The following is a 21,829-nucleotide window of genomic DNA, read 5'->3' as shown; positions in this document are numbered from 1 at the left end:
GGAAGGAAACCGCTCAGGGATTTCACCATTTACACTGGTGACTATAAAACAGTTACAGAGTTCAATGGTTGTGATAGGAGAAAACTGAGGATGGATCAACAACATTGTAGTTACTCCACAATAGTAACCTAAATGACAGAGTGAAAACAAGGAAGCCTGTACAGAATAAAGAATATTCCAAAACATGGATCCTGTTTGCAATAAGGCACTAAAGTAAAATTGCTAAAGAATATGGCAAAGAAATACACTTTATGTCCTGAATACAAAGAGTTATGTTTGGGGCAAATCCAACACAGCACATCATCATATTTTCAAGCATGGTGGTGGCTGAATCATGTTCTGGGTATGCTTGTCATCGTCAAGGACTAGGGAGTGTTTTTAGGAGAAAAAGAAACGGAATAGAGCTAAGCACAGGCAAAATGCTAGAGGAAAACTTGATTCAGTCTGCTTTCCAACAGACACTCTGAGACAAATTCATCTTTCAGCAGGACAATAACCTAAAACACAAGGCTAAATATACACTGGAGTTGCTTACCAAGATGACATCGAATGTTCCTGAGTGGCCTAGTTACAGTTTTGACTTAAATTGGCTTGAAAATCTAGGTCAAGACTTCAAAATGGCTGTCTAACAATGATCAACAACCAACTTGACAGAGCTTGAAGAATCTTTTAAAGAATAATGTGCAAATATTGTCCAATCCAGGTGTGCAAAGCTCTTAGAGACTTACCCAGAAAGACTCACAGCTGTAATCCCTGCCAAAGATGATTCTAACATGTATTGACTCAGGGTTATGAATACTTATGTAAATGATATATTTTTGTATTTAATTTGCAATACATTTGCAAAAATGTCTACAAACATATTTTCACTTTGTCATTATGGGGTATAGTGTGTAGATGGGTGAGGAAAAATGTTTTAAAATCCATTTTGAATTCAGGCTGTAACACAACAAAATGTGGAATAAGTCAAGGGATATGAATACTGAAGGCACTGCATACTGCGTTAGGCTGTGAGGCTATATACTGTCATAGGCTGTGAGGTTATATACTGTCATAGGCTGTGAGGTTATATACTGTCATAGGCTGTGAGGTTATATACTGTCATATGCTGTGAGGTTATATACTGTCATATGCTGTGAGGTTATATACTGTCATATGCTGTGAGGTTATATACTGTCATATGCTGTGAGGTTATATACTGTCATATGCTGTGAGGTTATATACTGTCATATGCTATGAGGTTATATGTAGTCATATGGTGTGAGATGATATACTGTCATATGCTGTGACGTTGTATACTGCAATATGCTGTGAGGTCATATACTGTCATAGGCTGTGAGGTTATATACTGTCATATGCTGTGAGGTTATATACTGTCATATGCTGTGAGGTTATATACTGTCATATGCTGTGAGGTTATATACTGTCATATGCTGTGAGGTTATATACTGTCATATGCTGTGAGGTTATATACTGTCATATGCTGTTTGGTTATATACTGTCATATGGTGTGAAGTTATATACTGTCATATGCTGTGAAGTTATATACTGTCATATGACGTGATGTTATGTACTGTCATATACTGTGAGGTTATTATCTGTCATATGCTTTGAGGTTATATACTGTCATATGCTGTGAGGTTGTACACTCTCATATACTGCCATATGCTGTGAGGTTATATACTGTCATAACCTGTGAAGTTACTGTATATACTGTCATATGTTGTGAGGTTATATACTGCCATATACTGCCATAAGCTGTGAGGTTCACACTGTCATATACTGTGAGGTTATATAGTGTCATATGCTGTGAAGTTATATACTGTCATATGCTGTGATGTTATACTGTCATATGCTGTGAGGTTATTTACTGTCAGTGAAATAGTTAGGGAGCTAAATATGTCAGGAGACAGCAGATAAATATGTACAACTAAATTAATACAGTAAAAATACATAACAACATATATACAGTAATAAATATATAACTAAATATATACAGTAATTAATACATCAAATCAAATCAAATAAATTTTTATTTACCACATGCGGCGAATACAACAGGTGTAGACATTACCGTGAAATGCTTACTTACAGCCCTTAACCAACAATGCATTTATTTTTTTAATAAAAATGTAAAATAAAACAACAACAACAACAAAAAAATGTTGAGAAAAAAAGAGCTTGAAGAATCTTTTAAAGAATAATGTGCAAATATTGTACAATCCAGGTGTGCAAAGCTCTTAGAGACTTACCCAGAAAGACTCACAGCTGTAATCCCTGCCAAAGATGATTCTAACATGTATTGACTCAGGGTTATGAATACTTATGTAAATGATATATTTTTGTATTTAATTTGCAATAAATTTGCAAAAATGTCTACAAACATATTTTCACTTTGTCATTATGGGGTATAGTGTGTAGATGGGTGAGGAAAAATGTTTTAATAATAATAATATGCCATTTAGCAGACGCTTTTATCCAAAGCGACTTACAGTCATGTGTGCATACATTTTGTATTGTGTATGGGTGGTCCCGGGGATAGAACCCACTACCCTGGCGTTACAAGCGCCGTGCTCTACCAGCTGAGCTACAGAGGACCACATATCCATATACTGGTATAGAGGTCCTGGATGGCAGGAAGCTTGGCCCCAGTGATGTACTGGGCCGTACGCACGACCCTCTGTAGTGCCTTGCGGTCGGAAGCCGAGCAGTTGCCATATCAGGCGGTGATGCAACCAGTCAGGATGCTCTCGATGGTGCAGCTGTACAACTTTTTGAGGATCTGGGGACGCATGCAAAATCTTTTCAGTCTCCTGAGGGGGAATAGGCTTTGTCGTGCCCTCTTCACGACTGTCTTGGTGTGTTTGGACCATGATAGTTCGTTGGTGATGTGGACACCAAGGAACTTGAAGCTCTCAACCTGTTCCACTACAGCCCAGTCGATGAGAATGGGGGCGTGCTCAGTCCTCTTTTTTTCCTGTAGTCCACAACCATCTCCTTTGTCTTTGTCACGTTGAGGGAGAGGTTGTTATCCTGGCACCACATGGCCAGGTCTCTGACCTCCTCCCTATAGGCTGTCTCATCGTTGTCGGTGATCAGGCCTACCACTGTTGTGTCATCTGCAAACTTAATGATGGTGTTGGAGTCGTGCCTGGCCATGCAGTCATGGGTGAACAGGGAGTACAGGAGGGGACTGAGCACGCACCCCTGAGGGGCCTCCGTGTTGAGGATCAGCGTGGCAGATGTGTTGTTACCTACCCTTACCACCTGGGGGCGGCCCGTCAGGAAGTCCAAGATCCAGTTGCAGAGGGAGGTGTTTAGTCCCAGGATCCTTATCTTAGTGATGAGCTTTGAAGCACTATGGTGTTGAACGCTGAGCTGTAGTCAATGAATAGCATTCTCACGTAGGTGTACCTTTGTCCAGGTGGGAAAGGGCAGTGTGGAGTGCAATAGAGATTGGTCTAGGGTTTCTGGGATAATGGTGTTGATGTGAGCCATGACCAGCCTTTTAAAGCACTTCATGGCAACAGACGTCAGTGCTATGGGTCGGTAGTCATTTAGGCAGGTTATTTTAGTGTCCTTGGGCACAGGGACTATGGTGGTCTTCTTGAAACATGTTGGTATTACAGACTCAGTCAGGGACATGTTGAAAATGTCGGTGAAGACACTTGCCAGTTGGTCAGCACATGCTCGGAGTACATGTCCTGGTAATCCGTCTGGCCCTGCGGCCTTGTGAATGTTGACCTGCTTAAAAGTTTTACTCACATCGGCTACATCGGCTACGGAGAGCGGAAACCCTACACAATCCATCAATCAATCAATCAATCAAATGTATTTATAAAGCCCTTTTTACATAGCATATGTCACAAAGTGCTTATACAGAAATCCAGCCTAAAACCCCAAAGAGCAAGCAATGCAGACGTAGAAGCACGCAGAGAGAACAGTTGAAACTGTAGCAGCAGCATGACAAGGTAGAACGTCTGGTAAACAATCCATGTCTCAATTGTCTCAAGGCTTAAAAATCCTTCTTTGATTTGTCTCCTCCCCTTCATCTACACTGATTTAAGTGGATTTAACAAGTGACATCAATAAGGGATCATAGCTTTCACCTGGATTCCCCTGGTCAGTCTACAGTGAGGGAAAAAAGTATTTGATCCCCTGCTGATTTTGTATGTTTGCCCACTGACAAAGAAATGATCAGTCTATCATTTTAATGGTAGGTTTATTTGAACATTGAGAGACAGAATAACAACAAAATAATCCAGAAAAACGCATGTCAAAAATGTTATAAATTGATTTGCATTTTAATGAGGGAAATAAGTATTTGACCCCCTCTCAATCAGAAAGATTTCTGGCTCCCAGGTGTCTTTTATACAGGTAACGAGCTGAGATAGAATAGTCTAGGTCCAAAAGACTTCTCAACAGCTTCTACCCCCAAGCCATAAGACTCCTGAACAGCTAATCATGGCTACCCGGACTATTTGCACTGCCACCCCACCCCATCTTTTTACGCTGCTGCTACTCTGTTAATTATTTATGCATAGTCACTTTAACTCTACCCACATGTACATATTACTTCAACTACCTCAACTAGCTGGTGCCCCCGCACATTGACTCTGCACCGGTACCCCCCTGTATATATAGCCTCCCTACTGTTATTTTATTTTACTTCTGCTCTTTTTTTCTCAACACTTTTTTGTTGTTGTTTTATTTTACTTTTTTATTAAAAATAAATGCACTGTTGGTTAAGGGCTGTAAGTAAGCATTTCACTGTAATGTCTGCACCTGTTGTATTCGGCGCATGTGGCCAATAACATTTGATTTGATTTGAGATTAGGAGCACACTCTTAAAGGGAGTGCTCCTAATCTCAGCTTGTTACCTGTATAAAAGACACCTGTCCACAGAAGCAATCAATCAATCAGATTCCAAACTCTCCACCATGGCCAAGACCAAGGAGCTCTCCAAGGATGTCAGGGACAAGATTGTAGACCTACACAAGGCTGGAATGGGCTACAAGACCATCGCCAAGCAGCTTGGTGAGAAGGTGACAACAGTTGGTGCGATTATTCGCAAATGGAAGAAACACAAAATAACTGTCAATCTCCCTCGGCCTGGGGCTCCATGCAAGATCTCACCTCGTGGAGTTGCAATGATCATGAGAACGGAATCAGCCCAGAACTACACGGGAGGATCTTGTCAATGATCTCAAGGCAGCTCGGACCATAGTCACAATTGGTAACACACTACGCCGTGAAGGACTGAAATCCTGCAGCGCCCGCAAGGTCCCCCTGCTCAAGAAAGCACATATACAGGGTCGTCTGAAGTTTGCCAATGAACATCTGAATGATTCAGAGGAGAACTGGGTGAAAGTGTTGTGGTCAGATGAGACCAAAATGGAGCTCTTTGGCATCAACTCAACTCGCCGTGTTTGGAGGAGGAGGAATGCTGCCTATGACCCAAAGAACACCATCCCCACCGTCAAACATGGAGGTGGAAACATTATGCTTTGGGGGTGTTTTTCTGCTAAGGGGACAGGACAACTTCACCGCATCAAAGGAACGATGGACGGGGCCATGTACCGTCAAATCTTGGGTGAGAACCTCCTTCCCTCAGCCAGGGCATTGAAAATGGGTCGTGGATGGATATTCCAGCATGACAATGACCCAAAACACACGGCCAAGGCAACAAAGGAGTGGCTCAAGAAGAAGCACATAAAGGTCCTGGAGTGGCCTAGCCAGTCTCCAGACCTTAATCCCATAGAAAATCTGTGGAGAGAGCTGAAGGTTCGAGTTGCCAAACGTCAGCCTCGAAACCTTAATGACTTGGAGAAGATCTGCAAAGAGGAGTGGGACAAAATCCCTCCTGAGATGTGTGCAAACCTGGTGGCCAACTACAAGAAACGTCTGACCTCTGTGATTGCCAACAAGGGTTTTGCCACCAAGTACTAAGTCATGTTTTGCAGAGGGGTCAAATACTTCTTTCCCTCATTAAAATGCAAATCAATTTATAACATTTTTGACATGTGTTTTTCTGGATTTTTTTGTTGTTATTCTGTCTCTCACTGTTCAAATAAACCTACCATTAAAATTATAGACTGATCATTTCTCTGTCAGTGGGCAAACGTACAAAATCAGCAGGGGATCAAATACTTTTTTCCCTCACTGTATATCATGGAAAGGTCAGGTGTTTCTAATGTTTTGTACACTCAGTGTCTACAGTAATAAGTACATACCTATCCAGCAAATAGAGACATTTTGAGTCCCTAATGCACAGTGCCATACACTGTGCATGTGTATGCCTGCAACACATGTGCCTAACTACGTACATGTGAGTGTGTGTGTGCATGTGTGTCTGTGTGTGTGTGGTCCAGGTAAAAAGAGTCATAAGATCAGACACAGACCTGACACCCCAATTACTCTTTCACTCCTGATGTGATGCGAGGGCGTCGTATAACACTTACCTTCATGGCATCCAGCGCCATCCGCAAATTGCTCTTGTCAGCCACGTCGTGAGTGTGTTTCACTAATTCCTGTAATTGGATCAAAACAAAACACAGTTCTATTTTATTCTCTCTGTTTTCACGAGCTAGCTAATTAGCCACATAGAGCCCTGAGAGAAGTAGGAAAAACAGAGATGGCAGGTAGCCATTAGGCTAACTCGCTCTGCCTGACACTTCAACTACAGCTCAACATTATAGACAAACAGTGTTAACCAAGGTTCTACCACGTTAGAAATTAGCTGCGTTTATCAAGTGATGTTGTTTCATTTGTACTGTGACTTCAGGGTTAGAAAAACAAACAAGGACAAACAAACAAAGCGATCGTTGATTACTATTTTCATGTCACACACACAGACAATTCACTGTTGCTGTGCACAATCACACACATACACACACACTTCTATTCAAAGACACACACACATATACATACAGTGGGGAAAAAAAGTATTTAGTCAGCCACCAATTGTGCAAGTTCTCCCACTTAAAAAGATGAGAGAGGCCTGTAATTTTCATCATAGGTACACGTCAACTATGACAGACAAATTGAGAAGAAAAAAATCCAAAAAATCACATTGTAGGATTTTTTATGAATTTACTTGCAAATTATGGTGGAAAATAAGTATTTGGTCACCTACAAACAAGCAGGATTTCTGGCTCTCACAGACCTGTAACTTCTTCTTTAAGAGGCTCCTCTGTCCTCCACTCGTTACCTGTATTAATGGCACCTGTTTGAACTAGTTATCAGTATAAAAGACACCTGTCCACAACCTCAAACAGTCACACTCCAAACTCCACTATGGCCAAGACCAAAGAGCTGTCAAAGGACACCAGAAACAAAATTGTAGACCTGCACCAGGCTGGGAAGACTGAATCTGCAATAGGTAAGCAGCTTGGTTTGAAGAAATCAACTGTGGGAGCAATTATTAGGAAATGGAAGACATACAAGACCACTGATAATCTCCCTCGATCTGGGGCTCCACGCAAGATCTCACCCCGTGGGGTCAAAATGATCACAAGAACGGTGAGCAAAAAATCCCAGAACCACACGGGGGGGACCTAGTGAATGACCTGCAGAGAGCTGGGACCAAAGTAACAAAGCCTACCATCAGTAACACACTACGCCGCCAGGGACTCAAATCCTGCAGTGCCAGACGTGTCCCCCTGCTTAAGCCAGTACATGTCCAGGCCCATCTGAAGTTTGCTAGAGTGCATTTGGATGATCCAGAAGAGGATTGGGAGAATGTCATATGGTCAGATGAAACCAAAATATAACTTTTTGGTAAAAACTCAACTCGGTCGTGTTTGGAGGACAAAGAATGCTGAGTTGCATCCAAAGAACACCATACCTACTGTGAAGCATGGGGGTGGAAACATCATGCTTTGGGGCTGTTTTTCTGCAAAGGGACCAGGACGACTGATCCGTGTAAAGGAAAGAATGAATGGGGCCATGTATCGTGAGATTTTGAGTGAAAACCTCCTTCCATCAGCAAGGGCATTGAAGATGAAACGTGGCTGGGTCTTTCAGCATGACAATGATCCCAAACACACCGCCCGGGCAACAAAGGAGTGGCTTCGTAAGAAGCATTTCAAGGTCCTGGAGTGGCCTAGCCAGTCTCCAGATCTCAACCCCATAGAAAATCTTTGGAGGGAGTTGAAAGTCCGTGTTGCCCAGCGACAGCCCCAAAACATCACTGCTCTAGAGGAGATCTGCATGGAGGAAATGGCCAAAATACCAGCAACAGTGTGTGAAAACCTTGTGAAGACTTACAGAAAACGTTTGACCTGTGTCATTGCCAACAAAGGGTATATAACAAAGTATTGAAAAACTTTTGTTATTGACCAAATACTTATTTTCCACCATAATTTGCAAATAAATTCATAAAAAATCCTACAATGTGATTTTCTGGAAAAAAAAATCTAATTTTGTCTGTCATAGTTGATGTGTACCTATGATGAAAATTACAGGCCTCTCTCATCTTTTTAAGTGGGAGAACTTGCACAATTGGTGGCTGACTAAATACTTTTTTTCCCCACTGTACACACACACCTAGAAATGAAATCCCAACAAACATCATAATCCTAGATATGAAATAAAAATGTGGGATACCACGAAAGAACCCAGTAATAAAATAAAATACATTTCTGTGTGCGCTCAAATCAAATTGTATTTGTCAAATGCGCCGAATACAACAGGTGTAGGTAGACCTTACAGTGAAATATATGCACTCACTAACTGTAAGTTGCTCTGGATAAGAGAGTCTGCTAAATGACTAAAATGTAAATATAAAATGTAAATGCTTACTTTCAAGCCCTTAACCCAGTCCCCTCCCGCTGGGCCATATGTGTCTGTCTAGCACTCCTCAAATCCCAGGTGTCACTCAAGCTGAACCTGGGAATTGTTATCACAAGCAATGCGACAGGACCCTATTTTTCATTCTCTAACACACCTACACAGTGAGACCACAGCGAGAGAGAGAGAGAGAGAGAGAGAGAGAGAGAGAGAGAGAGAGAGAGAGAGAGAGAGGAGGACTGCATATAGTACAGGCATATTGATGGATTCTGGTTCTAGTGAGTTGGGGACTGGTGGGAGCCAGTATGAAATAATGATAGAGGGAACAGAGAGAAATGGAGGTAGAGAACGAGAGAATGATCTGCCTGCCCTCCATCCTCCTTACCTCTCCTCCCTGATCTAAGCACTCACCTCCACTCTTTCCTCCCCCATCTCCCTCACCTCCCTCCCTCACTTCCCTCTCTCACTCCCTTCCTCCTCCCTCCCTCCCCCCTACCCCGGGAGCGTGCTCCCTCCATTGGAGTGGATCGGGGGTCGGCACACGCCAGGCCAGGTCCCCAGGGTCCCCATGCAGCCCTCCTAGCCCGAGACAAACAGACAAACAGACACACACACAGACACAGCCCTGACAGACAGACAGCTCTGACTGGCTCTCTTACGCAACAGTGCCTCATGTCCTATGGAGTGGAATGGAACGCACCGACAGGGAGGGAGGGAGAGAAAGAGAAGACGGCTCAGAGCTGACCGCCAGTCACACATGTCAACCCCCTAGGAGCGTACACACCCACACACACCTTTCCACCTAGCCCCTGACTGCTAACCTGTCCGCCCTTACAGTGGTGGCCTAGGACTAACGTTAGAGCTGCAGGAGTCAGGACCAGACTGACTGACTGCAGTAATGCCTTATCAGGCTATTCACACACACTATGAATGATTATCTTTCTCTGCCGGTTGGTCTCCATCTCTTGCTCTCTCTATCTCTCTATCTCTCTATCTCTCTATCTCTCTATCTCTTGCTCTCTCTATCTCTCTATCTCTCTCTCTTGCTCTCTCTATCTCTCTATCTCTCTATCTCTTGCTCTCTCTATCTCTCTATCTCTCTATCTCTCTATCTCTTGCTCTCTCTATCTCTCTATCTCTCTATCTCTCTATATCTTGCTCTCTCTATCTATCTATCTCTCTATCTTTCTATTGCACTCTCTTGCTTATTCTTTTTCCTTCCTTCTATTTTTGCTGTCTGACTATCTCATTGCTCAGCTCAGTCTTTTTTTTTACGTTTAAAAGGCACACAACTTTTTAGGGCACACGTATATCCACAGAGGTGTCCAAAGCTAGTGTATGAGTAAAATATGGATAAGTGTGCCTCCACTGGTGATAGTCAGTAGTGCAGCTTTATTCCTGGTACTGAGGTAACAGTTGAATAGAAGTCACTCTCAGCTCTCTGAAGATAGATATCTTACCTGTAGAAGAAGATGATACTTCAGTACCCGCTGCATAGGGACCACTAGCAGATCCCTCAGTGTAAACTTCCCATAGTTGGCTCTCTTCGCACATTCCTGGCAAACACAATCAATAAATTATACTGCATGGTATTTGAACTGTCACTACAATATAACACAAAACATATTAATTTAGAGTAGAAAAAAGTACTTATTATGTGGAGAAAAAAAACAAAAAAACATTGCAGTTGGTGTGCCATGATCTGTAATGCCTATGGCAAACACTAGATGGCGGTATCTGACCACTGATTTAGACTGATAATGCACATATGGCAGACTTTACCTCCAGCTTCATTCGGATGTCCTCTCTGTGTTTGCAGATGTCATCCAGAGCAACGATGGCCGTTTCTACATGGCTACAGTATGTCCCATATATTAGCAATCTGGAACAGATATCAGTATATTAAAGTCAGTATTGTTGAGGTGAAAGAAATTGAGAGAGAGAGAGACTTGGGCTTGGGCCCTGACTTGGGCCCTGACAGTGAATCTCTGTAAGACAAAAAGAACAGTTTTCCAAAAAAGGTCCAGTAGCCAAGACAACAAATACAAATTCTATCTAGACACTGTTGTCCTAAAGCACAAAAAGAATTACACCTACCTCAGCCTAAACATCAACACCACAGGTAACTTAAACAAGGCTGTGAACGAATTAGGACTATACCTACTGCAGAAAATAGCTGTTAAATTCTACAACCACCACACATTCCACCACAAAGCCCTCACCTACAGAGAGATTAACCTAGAGAAGAGTCCCCTCAGCCAGCTGGTTCTGGGGCTCTGTTCACAAACACAAACAGACCCTACAGAGCCCCAGGACAGAAACACATTTAGACCCAACCAAATTATGAGAAAGCAAAAAGATAACTATTTGACACAACCAAAAAACAGAGCAAATTGGAATGCTATCTGGCCCTAAACAGAGGGTACACAGTGGCAGAATACCTGACCACTGTGACTGACCCTAAATTAAGAAAATCCTTGACTATGTACAGAGAGGCCGCCATAGGCAGACCTGGCTCTCGAGAGATGACAGGCTATGTGCACACTGCCCACAAAATGAGGTGGAAACTGAGCTGTATTTCCTAACCTCCTGCCAAATGTATGACCACATTAGAGACACATATTTTCCACAGATCACACAGACCCACACAGAATTTGAAAACAAATCAAACATTGATAAACTCCCATATCTGTTAGGTGAAATTACGCAGTGTGCAGTCACAGCAGCAAGATTTGTGGCCCGTTGCCATGAGAAAAGGGCAACCAGTGGAGCACAAACAACATTGTAAATACAACCTATATTTATCTGTTTATTTATTTTCCCTTTCATACTTCAATTACTTGCACATTGTTACACCACTGTACATAGCCAATAATATAACATTTGAAACGTCTATATTCTTTCAAAATGTTTGTGAGTGTAATGTTTACTAATGTTTCCCTTGTTAATTTCCATTTTGTTTATTGTCTAATCCATTTGCTTTGGCAATGTAAACATGTGTTTTCCATGCCATTAAAGCCCTTTGAATTGAATTGAATTGAATTGAGAGAGAGAGAGGGAGAGAGAGAGAGAGAGAGAGAGAGAGAGAGAGAGAGAGAGAGAGAGAGAGAGAGAGAGAGAGAGAGAGAGAGAGAGAGAGAGAGAGAGAGAGAGAGAGAGAGAGAGAGAGAGAGAGAGAGAGAGAGAGAGAGAGAGAGAAAGCGAGAACCAGGAACGAGGAACGAGAGATCAAAAGATCGAAAGATTGAAAGGTCAAGAGATTGAGAGAAGGAGACAGAAAACCAAGGCTGGTTCAATCAACGCTGTTTTCACGTCATTTCAACAACATCAAAATCCATGTAATGACATTGAGTCAACGTGGAAAACTGGGAATTTCGTCTTTTTTTCATGTAACTTTTTTCCTAAATCCAATGACACTGTGATTTTGTTTGTTGATTTCAAGTTTAATTCACATTAGTTTACAACTCAACCAAATGTAAATCAAAAATAGACATTGAACTGACGTCTGTGCCCAGTGGGATAGTTCTGTGGAATTGTACCTCTCTTTGTAGTTGATGAAGATCTGGTAGAGGTTCTGAGCACTTTTATGGCAGACAGAGTCTTGGATCTCCACCATGAGACTCTTGTGAACTTTAACCAGGTCCTGAAACACAACAACAGTCCATGACAAGCACACACTGAAGACCCATAGGGCTTGGGACAACAGGTTATAGCTGATATTTTGGAGAAGGGTCTACTTGCAATAACTGTGATATGTGTTGTTTTATTTACTACTAAATGTAGCTAGTTAAATGCACTGACTGTAAGTCAATCTGGAATAAGAATATCTGCTAAATGACTAAAATGTCACTGTACATGTTTTACTTAACGTCTCTCTACAATCTCTATCTCTATCTGTACCATCTCTACCATCTACATGGTTGGGGTTTCTGTCCTGTAAGTTACCGGAATGTTGACAAACACTTTCTTCATCTCCTCTGAGGACAGGAACGCCGTAAGAGGTGCCATAAAATACTGGATGGGAAAAACAGAGCGTTAGAAAAACAGTGAGTGGGTTGGTTCCACTAAAACAGGAAAGCTAGGCAAGCAGTTACTGCATGTTTACGAGAACTATTTGGGTCAGCAAAATAATTACATATAGCACAACACAAGTGATTTATCAGAACAATCTTAATCTTAAATAGTGTCTGCCTACATAAGGCACTGTTTGCATAACGTCATGAACGGAATGGTTAATGAATGAAGAGGATTGTGAGAATACAGTATGAAGGGGAAGGTATTTGGTTTTAGCACCAGAAGGGTAGGGGAGGTACAGTTGAAGTCTGAAGTTTACATACACTTAGGTTGGAGTCATTAAAACTCGTTTTTCAACCACTCCACAAATTTCTTGTTAACAAACTATAGTTTTTGCAAGTCGGTTAGGACATCTACTTTGTGCATGACACAAGTAATTTTTCCAACAATTGTTTACAGACAGATTATTTCAGTCTGGTTCATCCTTGGGAGCAATTTCCAAATGCCTGAAGGTACCACGTTCATCTGTACAAGCAATAGTATGCAAGTATAAACACCATGGGACCACGCAGCCGTCATACCGCTCAGGAAGGAGACGCGTTCTGTCTCCTAGAGATGAACGTACCTTGGTGCGAAAAGTGCAAATCAATCCCAGAACAACTGCAAAGGACCTTGTGAAGATGCTGGAGGAAACAGGTACAAAAGTATCTATATCCACAGTAAAACGAGTCCTATATCGACATAACCTGAAAAGCCACTCAGCAAGGACCGCTGGAGCCACTGCTCCAAAACCGCCATAAAAAAGCCAGACTACGGTTTGCAACTGCACATGGGCACGAAGATCGTACTTTTTGAGAAATGTCCTCTGGTCTGATGAAACAAAAATAGAACTGTTTGGCCATAATGACCATCGTTATGTTTGGAGGAAAAAGGTGGTACTTGCAAGCCGAAGAACACCATCCCAACCGTGAAGCACGGGGGTGGCAGCATCATGCTGTGGGGGTGCTTTGCTGCAGGAGGGACTGGTGCACAAAATAGATAGCATCATGAAGAAGGAAAATTATGTGGATATATTGAAGCAACATCTCAAGACATCAGTTAGGAAGTTAAAGCTTGGTCGCAAATGGGTCTTCCAAATGGACAATGACCCCAAGCATACTTCCAAAGTTGTGGCAAAATGGCTTAAGGACAACAAAGTCAAGGTATTGGAGTGGCCGTCACACAGCCCTGACTTCAATCCTATAGATAATTTGTGGCCAAAACTGAAAAAGTGTGTGCGAGCAAGGAGGCCTCCAAACCTAACTCAGTTACACCAGCTCTGTCAGGAGGAATGGGCCAAAATTCACCCAACTTATTGTGGGAAGCTTGTGGAAGGCTACCTGAAACTTTTGACCCAAGTTAAACAATTTAAAGGCAATGCTACCAAATACTAATTGAGTTTATGTAAACTTCTGACCCACTGAGAATGTGATGAAAGAAATAAAAGCTGAAATAAATAATTCTCTCTACTATTATTCTGACATTTCACATTCTTAAAATAAAGTGGTGATCGTAACTGACCTAAGACAGGGAATTTATACTAGGATTAAATGTCAAGAATTGTGAAAAACTGAGTTTAAATGTATTTGGCTAAGTTGTATGTAAACTTCCGACTTCAACTGTATTTGGCAGTAACACCTTACCTTCTCTATGGATTCCAGAGTCTCTGTGTACTTCTCCTCAGTCTGCTTGATCTCTGTCAGACAGCAGCTCCTGATGTCCGTCTCTACCTGCTTCTGTAACGACTACACACACACACACACACACACGCACACACACAGACATACACACACACACACAAAACACAGCTGTCAAAGCAGAGCCTTAAAGCTAGAATCCATAGTTGCAACATCCATTTTTGGACTTATAAATGTATGATATATACCTATTGCTTCTTGAAGAATATACTGTAACTTATAAATTCCTAGCATCCATAGCTATATCTCTATCTTGAGAATGGTTACATTTCTCCAGGCCCGTCCCTCAGCTTTTTACCAAAAGAAAGGAAGGGTGCCCGCGGCGTTATTATTTCAATTAAGGATTCTAGCTTAATGCATAAAATTGTGGAGAGAGAGCGAGAGAGAGAAAGAGAGTGAGAGAGAGCCAGACAGAGCCAGACGGACAGACAGAGAGAGAGTGAGAGACAGAGAGAGAGAGAGGCAGAGAGTCAGAAAGAGAGAGGCAGGGACAGACAGACAGACAGACAGAGAGAGAGAGAGCGAGAGAGAGAGAGAGAGAGAGAGACAGAGAGAGAGAGAGAGAGAGAGAGAGAGAGAGAGAGAGAGAGAGAGAGAGAGAGAGAGAGAGAGATTATGTTTATTTATTTTCCCATTTGTACTTTAACTATTTGCACATTGTTACAACACTGTCTACAGTGAGGGAAAAAAGTATTTGATCCCCTGCTGATTTTGTACGTTTGCCCACTGACAAAGACATGATCAGTCTATAATTTTAATGGTAGGTTTATTTGAACAGTGAGAGAAAAACGCATGTCAAAAATGTTATAAATTGATTTGCATTTTAATGAGGGTAATAAGTATTTGAACCCCTCTCAATCAGAAAGATTTCTGGCTCCCAGGTGTCTTTTATACAGGTAACGAGCTGAGATTAGGAGCACACTCTTAAAGGGAGTGCTCCTAATCTCAGTTTATTACCTGTATAAAAGACACCTGTCCACAGAAGCAATCAATCAGATTCCAAACTCTCCACCATGGCCAAGACCAAAGAGCTCTCCAAGGATGTCAGGGACAAGATTGTAGACCTACACAAGGCTGGAATGGGCTACAAGACCATCGCCAAGCAGCTTGGTGAGAAGGTGGCAACAGTTGGTGCGATTATTCGCAAATGGAAGAAACACAAAATAACTGTCAATCTCCCTTGGCCTGGGGCTCCATGCAAGATCTCACCTCGTGGAGTTGCAATGATCATGAGAACGGAATCAGCCCAGAACTACACGGGAGGATCTTGTCAATGATCTCAAGGCAGCTCGGACCATAGTCACAATTGGTAACACACTACGCCGTGAAGGACTGAAATCCTGCAGCGCCCGCAAGGTCCCCCTGCTCAAGAAAGCACATATACATGCCCTTCTGAAGTTTGCCAATGAACATCTGAATGATTCAGAGGAGAACTGGGTGTCAGTGTTGTGGTCAGATGAGACCAAAATCGAGCTCTTTGCCATCAACTCAACTCGCCGTGTTTGGAGAAGGAGGAATGCTGCCTATGACCCCAAGAACACCATCCCCACCGTCAAACATGGAGGTGGAAACATTATGCTTTGGGGGTGTTTTTCTGCTAAGAGGACAGGACAACTTCACCGCATCAAAGGGACGATGGACGGGGCCATGTACCGTCAAATCTTGGGTGAGAACCTCCTTCCCTCAGCCAGGGCATTGAAAATGGGTCGTGGATGGGTATTCCAGCATGACAATGACCAAAAACACACGGCCAAGGCAACAAAGGAATGGCTCAAGAAGAAGCACATAAAGGTCCTGGAGTGGCCTAGCCAGTCTCCAGACCTTAATCCCATAGAAAATCTGTGGCGGGAGCTGAAGGTTCGAGTTGTCAAACGTCAGCCTCGAAACCCTAATGACTTGGAGAAGATCTGCAAAGAGGAGTGGGACAAAATCCCCCCTGAGATGTGTGCAAACCTGGTGGCCAGCTACAAGAAACGACTGACCTCTGTGATTGCCAACAAGGGTTTTGCCACCAAGTACTAAGTCAGGGGTCAAATACTTATTTCCCTCATTACAATACAAATCAGTTTATAACATTTTTGACATGCGTTTTTTTCTGAATGTTTTTGTTGTTATTCTGTCTCTCACTGTTCAAATAAACCTACCATTAAAATCATAGACTGATCATGTCTTTGTCAGTGGGCAAACGTACAAAATCAGCAAGGGATCAAATACTTTTGTCCCTCACTGTATATACATAATATGACATTTGAAATGTCTTTATTCTTTTGGAACTTCTGAGTGTAATGTTTACTGTTAATATGTATTGTTTATTTCACTTTTGTTTACTATCTACTTCACTTGCTTTGGCAATGTTAACTTACGTTTCCCATGCCAATAAAGCCCTTAAATTGAATTGAATTGAAATTGAGAGATAGAGAGAGAGAGAGAGAGAGAGAGAGAGAGAGAGAGAGAGAGAGAGAGAGAGAGAGAGAGAGAGAGAGAGAGAGAACAGAGAGAGAGAGAGAGAGAGAGAGAGGGAGAGAGAGAGAGAGAGAGAGAGAGAGAGAGAGAGAGGGGGGATAGAGAGGAAGAGAGATAGAGAGGGGAAGAGAGAGAGAGGGAGAGAGAGAGTGAGAGAGAGAGAGAGAGAGAGAGAGAGAGAGAGAGAGAGAGAGAGAGAGAGAGAGAGAGAGAGAGAGAGAGAGAGAGGTGAGTGAACTCCCCCTGCACATCGACTGGGTACTGGGTCCCCCCCATAGGGGCTACAGCAACAATTAGATCATCTGCAACAGTTCTGTCAGACCTGGGCAATGACAGTCAATTTCAAGAAATCAAACATTATGTTATCTCAGAAAAGGTCTAGATGTCAGGGAAACCGATATACTGTTTTACTGGCCTCCACTCAAATACTTATTTCCCTCATTACAATACAAATCAGTTTATAACATTTTTGACATGCGTTTTTTTCTGAATGTTTTTGTTGTTATTCTGTCTCTCACTGTTCAAATAAACCTACCATTAAAATCATAGACTGATCATGTCTTTGTCAGTGGGCAAACGTACAAAATCAGCAAGGGATCAAATACTTTTGTCCCTCACTGTATATACATAATATGACATTTGAAATGTCTTTATTCTTTTGGAACTTCTGAGTGTAATGTTTACTGTTAATATGTATTGTTTATTTCACTTTTGTTTACTATCTACTTCACTTGCTTTGGCAATGTTAACTTACGTTTCCCATGCCAATAAAGCCCTTAAATTGAATTGAATTGAAATTGAGAGATAGAGAGAGAGAGAGAGAGAGAGAGAGAGAGAGAGAGAGAGAGAGAGAGAGAGAGAGAGAGAGAGAGAGAGAGAGAGAGAGAGAGAGAGAGAGAGAGAGAGAGAGAGAGGGAGAGAGAGAGAGAGAGAGATAGAGAGAGAGAGAGAGATAGAGAGGGGAAGAGAGAGAGAGGGAGAGAGAGAGTGAGAGAGAGATATATATATATATATAGAGAGAGAGAGAGAGAGAGAGAGAGAGAGAGAGAGAGAGAGAGAGAGAGAGAGAGAGAGGTGAGTGAACTCCCCCTGCACATCGACTGGGTACTGGGTCCCCCCCATAGGGGCTACAGCAACAATTAGATCATCTGCAACAGTTCTGTCAGACCTGGGCAATGACAGTCAATTTCAAGAAATCAAACATTATGTTATCTCAGAAAAGGTCTAGATGTCAGGGAAACCGATATACTGTTTTACTGGCCTCCACTCATATAGAACAAACACACACCTACACATATTTGGGACAAAAAAAATGATCCACAGGGAACTTCAAGCTGGCCGTGAATTAACTGAAAGACAAATCAAGGAGGGCTTTCTATGCCATTAAAATATATATTAAATTAGACATATCAATTAGGATCTGGCTCAAAATATTCTAATCAATAATATAACCAATTGCACTATATGGTAGTGAAGTGTGGGGTCTGCTTACAAAGCAAGAATTTGACAAATTGGAAAAACACCCAACTGAAACCCTGCATGCAGAATTCTGTAAGAGCATCCTCAGAGTACAGAGAAAAACTCCAAACAACGCATGCAGAGCAGAATTAGGCCATTACCCTCTTCTGATTCATATCCCAAAAAGAGCCACCAAATGTTATAATCATTTAAAAACAAGTGACCCCCACTCCTACCATTTCAAAGCCCTCAAATGCCAAGAGGTGAACATAGAGAAGAATCCCCTCAGCCAGGTAGTCCTGAGGCTATGTTCACTAACCACTACCAACCCAACAAAGCCTCAGGACAACACTCTGAAAATCTGGCCCAACCAAAAAATTGTATATATCACCTATTGGAAAGACCACACAAAATGTCAAAGTAAAATTCAATGCTATTTGGTTGTAAACAGACAGTACACTCTCACTATTTCAATATTGTCCTCATTCATTTCTTACTGTATTGTCCTGTTAATTGTTATTACTCATTGAGTATTATTATTTTTCCTGTTATTATCTATCTGTGTCATCATTCATTTGATATGTGTCTATATGTTTACTTTGGCAATGTATGTGTTAACACTTCCATGCCAATAAAGCCTTTTGAATTTAATTGAGAGAGCGAGACAGAGAGATGCAGAGAGACACAGACAGAGAGAGAGAGAGAGAGAGAGAGAGAGAGAGAGAGAGAGAGAGAGAGAGAGAGAGAGAGAGAGAGAGAGAGAGAGAGAGAGAGAGAGAGAGAGAGAGAGAAAGAGAGAGAGAGAGAGAGAGAGAGAGAGAGAGAGAGAGAGAGAGAGAGAGAGAGAGAGAGAGAGAGAGAGAGAGAGAGAGAGATGTGATTGAACTCCCCCTGCACATTGACTCAGTACTGGAACTCCCTTTATATAGCCATGTTATTTTTACTAATTATTGTTATTCGTTATCACTGTGTATTTATTATTTATTCCTTGTGTCACTATTTATATCTTAAACTCTGCATTGTTGGAAAAGGACCCGTAAGTAAGCATTTCACTGTTAGTCTACACCTGTTGTTTACGAAGCATGTGACGAATAAAATTTGACTTGATTTGAACTAACCAGAGGAGGAGGGACGGCTTCAGCCTTCATCAGATCTTCATAGATCTCTCCTCCATCTTCATCATCATAGACACAGTCATAAAGATCCTCCTCATCCTCCACTCCATTCTCACTGTCACACACACAAACAGGTTACCATTATAATACTGTAACATTTATACTGCTGTTGTTATCATCATCATACGCATAGTCATACACACGTGATTGTGCGCATGCTTGCATGCATGTGTGTCTGCATGGGTTTGTGACTCTTTGTGTGTATGTGTGGTTTTGTCCAGAAGTCTGGAATGGTGTGAGTGTGAATAGAGCCACTGGCCATCTCTGACAGCCTACACATCATCTAAGCCAATTAGCTTAGCAGCTGTGTTCTTCTCCCAGAAGAAGCCAGGGACGATAAGTTGTGTTCCAAGACTGAGTAGACCAGTAAGAGACAGTAAGACAGGCCAAGAGGTAGACTTACTCAATCAGGTCTTCTAGGTGGTTATAGATGTCCTCATCTTCTTCTAGACTCTCCTCTGAAGGAAAAGCCCTTCGGAAAGAAAAGTTATGTAATGGCACCAAACATGTACTAATACAAAACCCAATTTGATTTGGAAATTGGAATAAACACTTGGTCAGAACTTACTTTATTCCGGTTTGTTCTGAAATCGTTGTGCGGGACAGTTTGGATAATGTGTCCATAACCTTCAATGAAAATGAATGGAAACGTTATAGACTTGGTTACTGTAATGATCATATTAGTGTTGTACATCTGTTTTTTAGACATTAGAGGGCAGTGTTCCCCAATAGTAGAGCATTACAGTACGAGACCTATGGAAGAGTAGTAGATTGTGAGTGATTACATGACATTCCAACATAATCCATAAAGTTAACAACATGGTGTTTTAGTGCATAATGAATTAACATATTTTTGTTTCTTGTTTCAGACATCACCAAATGTTCTGTAAACACCAGCCCGAGAGGCTTGTAGGAAACCCAAATAAAAGGCTATGACTTTATCAGCTGCTAAAGAATCACACAGTGTTCACAGAATGTCATCAATACAATACAACAGTGAATAACAAGTGTATCCTAGGTCCTTGTACCTCTAGTCTGGCATCAATCACTATCAACAGATATGAGAATAATCCATAACATTCAGTATCAAGTCTAGTGACCATCAACCTGCACCTTGAGTGTCAAAAATAGAACATGACATCATGTGTATTACAGAAAGGGGAAATATATAAATATGCTAAATAATGTGATAATCACTCTAAACTGAATATGAACCTTAGTGATCTTACATTTCCCCATTATAATCCCTATAGAGATTCCTGTAAATAAATCATGGTACATAAATTACTAGATAAAATACAAATAGACCAATATGACGATACAATAGTGTAAAAGTGGTTGAAGAATAAAATCAATGATTGTATCTTTACCTTAATTAGTAGTGTTCGGCTCTGTGAGTCAATGAACATGTGATTGACATGTATGACGCATGTAATTTCACACTGAATTGGACAGTAATGACAATGTCCTTGACCTGATACAGTATAATAAGAGCATTTCTAACCGTACGCTGGGTGAGCAAAAATACAACTTTAAACAAACAATTATGTTCTTATAGTGGCTTCATATTGCGTAACATATAGAAATCTCCTGTTTGTTCATTGTTGTAATTCCTTCCTTTTTCTCTGTAGATGATCTATTTGCCTGTAAACGCAGACACTCACACACACACTCACACACACACACATACGTCACTAGCCCTCAGCTCTCACTGATCAATACTGATCACACCAGCTCATCTAGATGTCCCCTCACCCAGCCACGCTACTAATAAATTGCATTAGGCACACACAACCACCCACCCACCCACACACACACACGCACACACGCACACAGGATATTGGCCAAGAGATCTATAGTTTTTAATTGGCCTTTGTTTCACAGCAGATTGTTGATACTACGAGTTGAGCTCTATTGCTCTCCACTTGAATGGGTTAGGTGAAGTGCATTATGAAGGTTGTAGTCCTTTCTGCTGTTGAGCTCAACAGTGGTCATAGTAAAGCCAGTGACCCTAGTGATCGCAGTAATGTGTTAGTGTTATTGAATGTGTCAGATAAGGGTGTAGTATTTCCCCAACATGACTGTAGGCCCTGTGGGGACCAGAGGAGATAGAGATGGAGTGGGATGAAGAGCAGGAAGGACAGGGAGGGAAAGAGAGAGAGAGAGAGAGAGAGAGAGAGAGAGAGAGAGAGA

General features: G+C 41.8%; 1 protein-coding gene across 2 annotated transcripts in view; it reads right to left on the bottom strand.

Annotated features, from left to right (window-relative positions):
• Positions 1–21,829, bottom strand: part of LOC121550091 (guanine nucleotide exchange factor VAV3) — a 144,652-nt gene that overhangs the window by 49,028 nt on the left and 73,795 nt on the right. For both annotated transcript variants that reach the window (XM_041862223.2, XM_041862224.2), the window contains exons 3-11: positions 20,205–20,263; positions 20,040–20,108; positions 19,580–19,691; positions 14,487–14,588; positions 12,736–12,804; positions 12,330–12,433; positions 10,573–10,672; positions 10,251–10,346; positions 6,462–6,530 (exon numbers count right to left, since the gene is read on the bottom strand). In XM_041862223.2, the coding sequence (XP_041718157.1) occupies positions 6,462–6,530; positions 10,251–10,346; positions 10,573–10,672; positions 12,330–12,433; positions 12,736–12,804; positions 14,487–14,588; positions 19,580–19,691; positions 20,040–20,108; positions 20,205–20,263 (780 nt within the window). The remainder of the gene's footprint in view (positions 1–6,461; positions 6,531–10,250; positions 10,347–10,572; positions 10,673–12,329; positions 12,434–12,735; positions 12,805–14,486; positions 14,589–19,579; positions 19,692–20,039; positions 20,109–20,204; positions 20,264–21,829) is intronic.

This window comes from Coregonus clupeaformis, chromosome 34 (assembly GCF_020615455.1).
Source record: "Coregonus clupeaformis isolate EN_2021a chromosome 34, ASM2061545v1, whole genome shotgun sequence".
Lineage (NCBI taxonomy): Eukaryota > Metazoa > Chordata > Actinopteri > Salmoniformes > Salmonidae > Coregonus > Coregonus clupeaformis.
The sequence above is the reverse complement of the archived record's forward strand: the minus strand, read 5'-3'. Positions and strand labels throughout refer to the sequence as shown.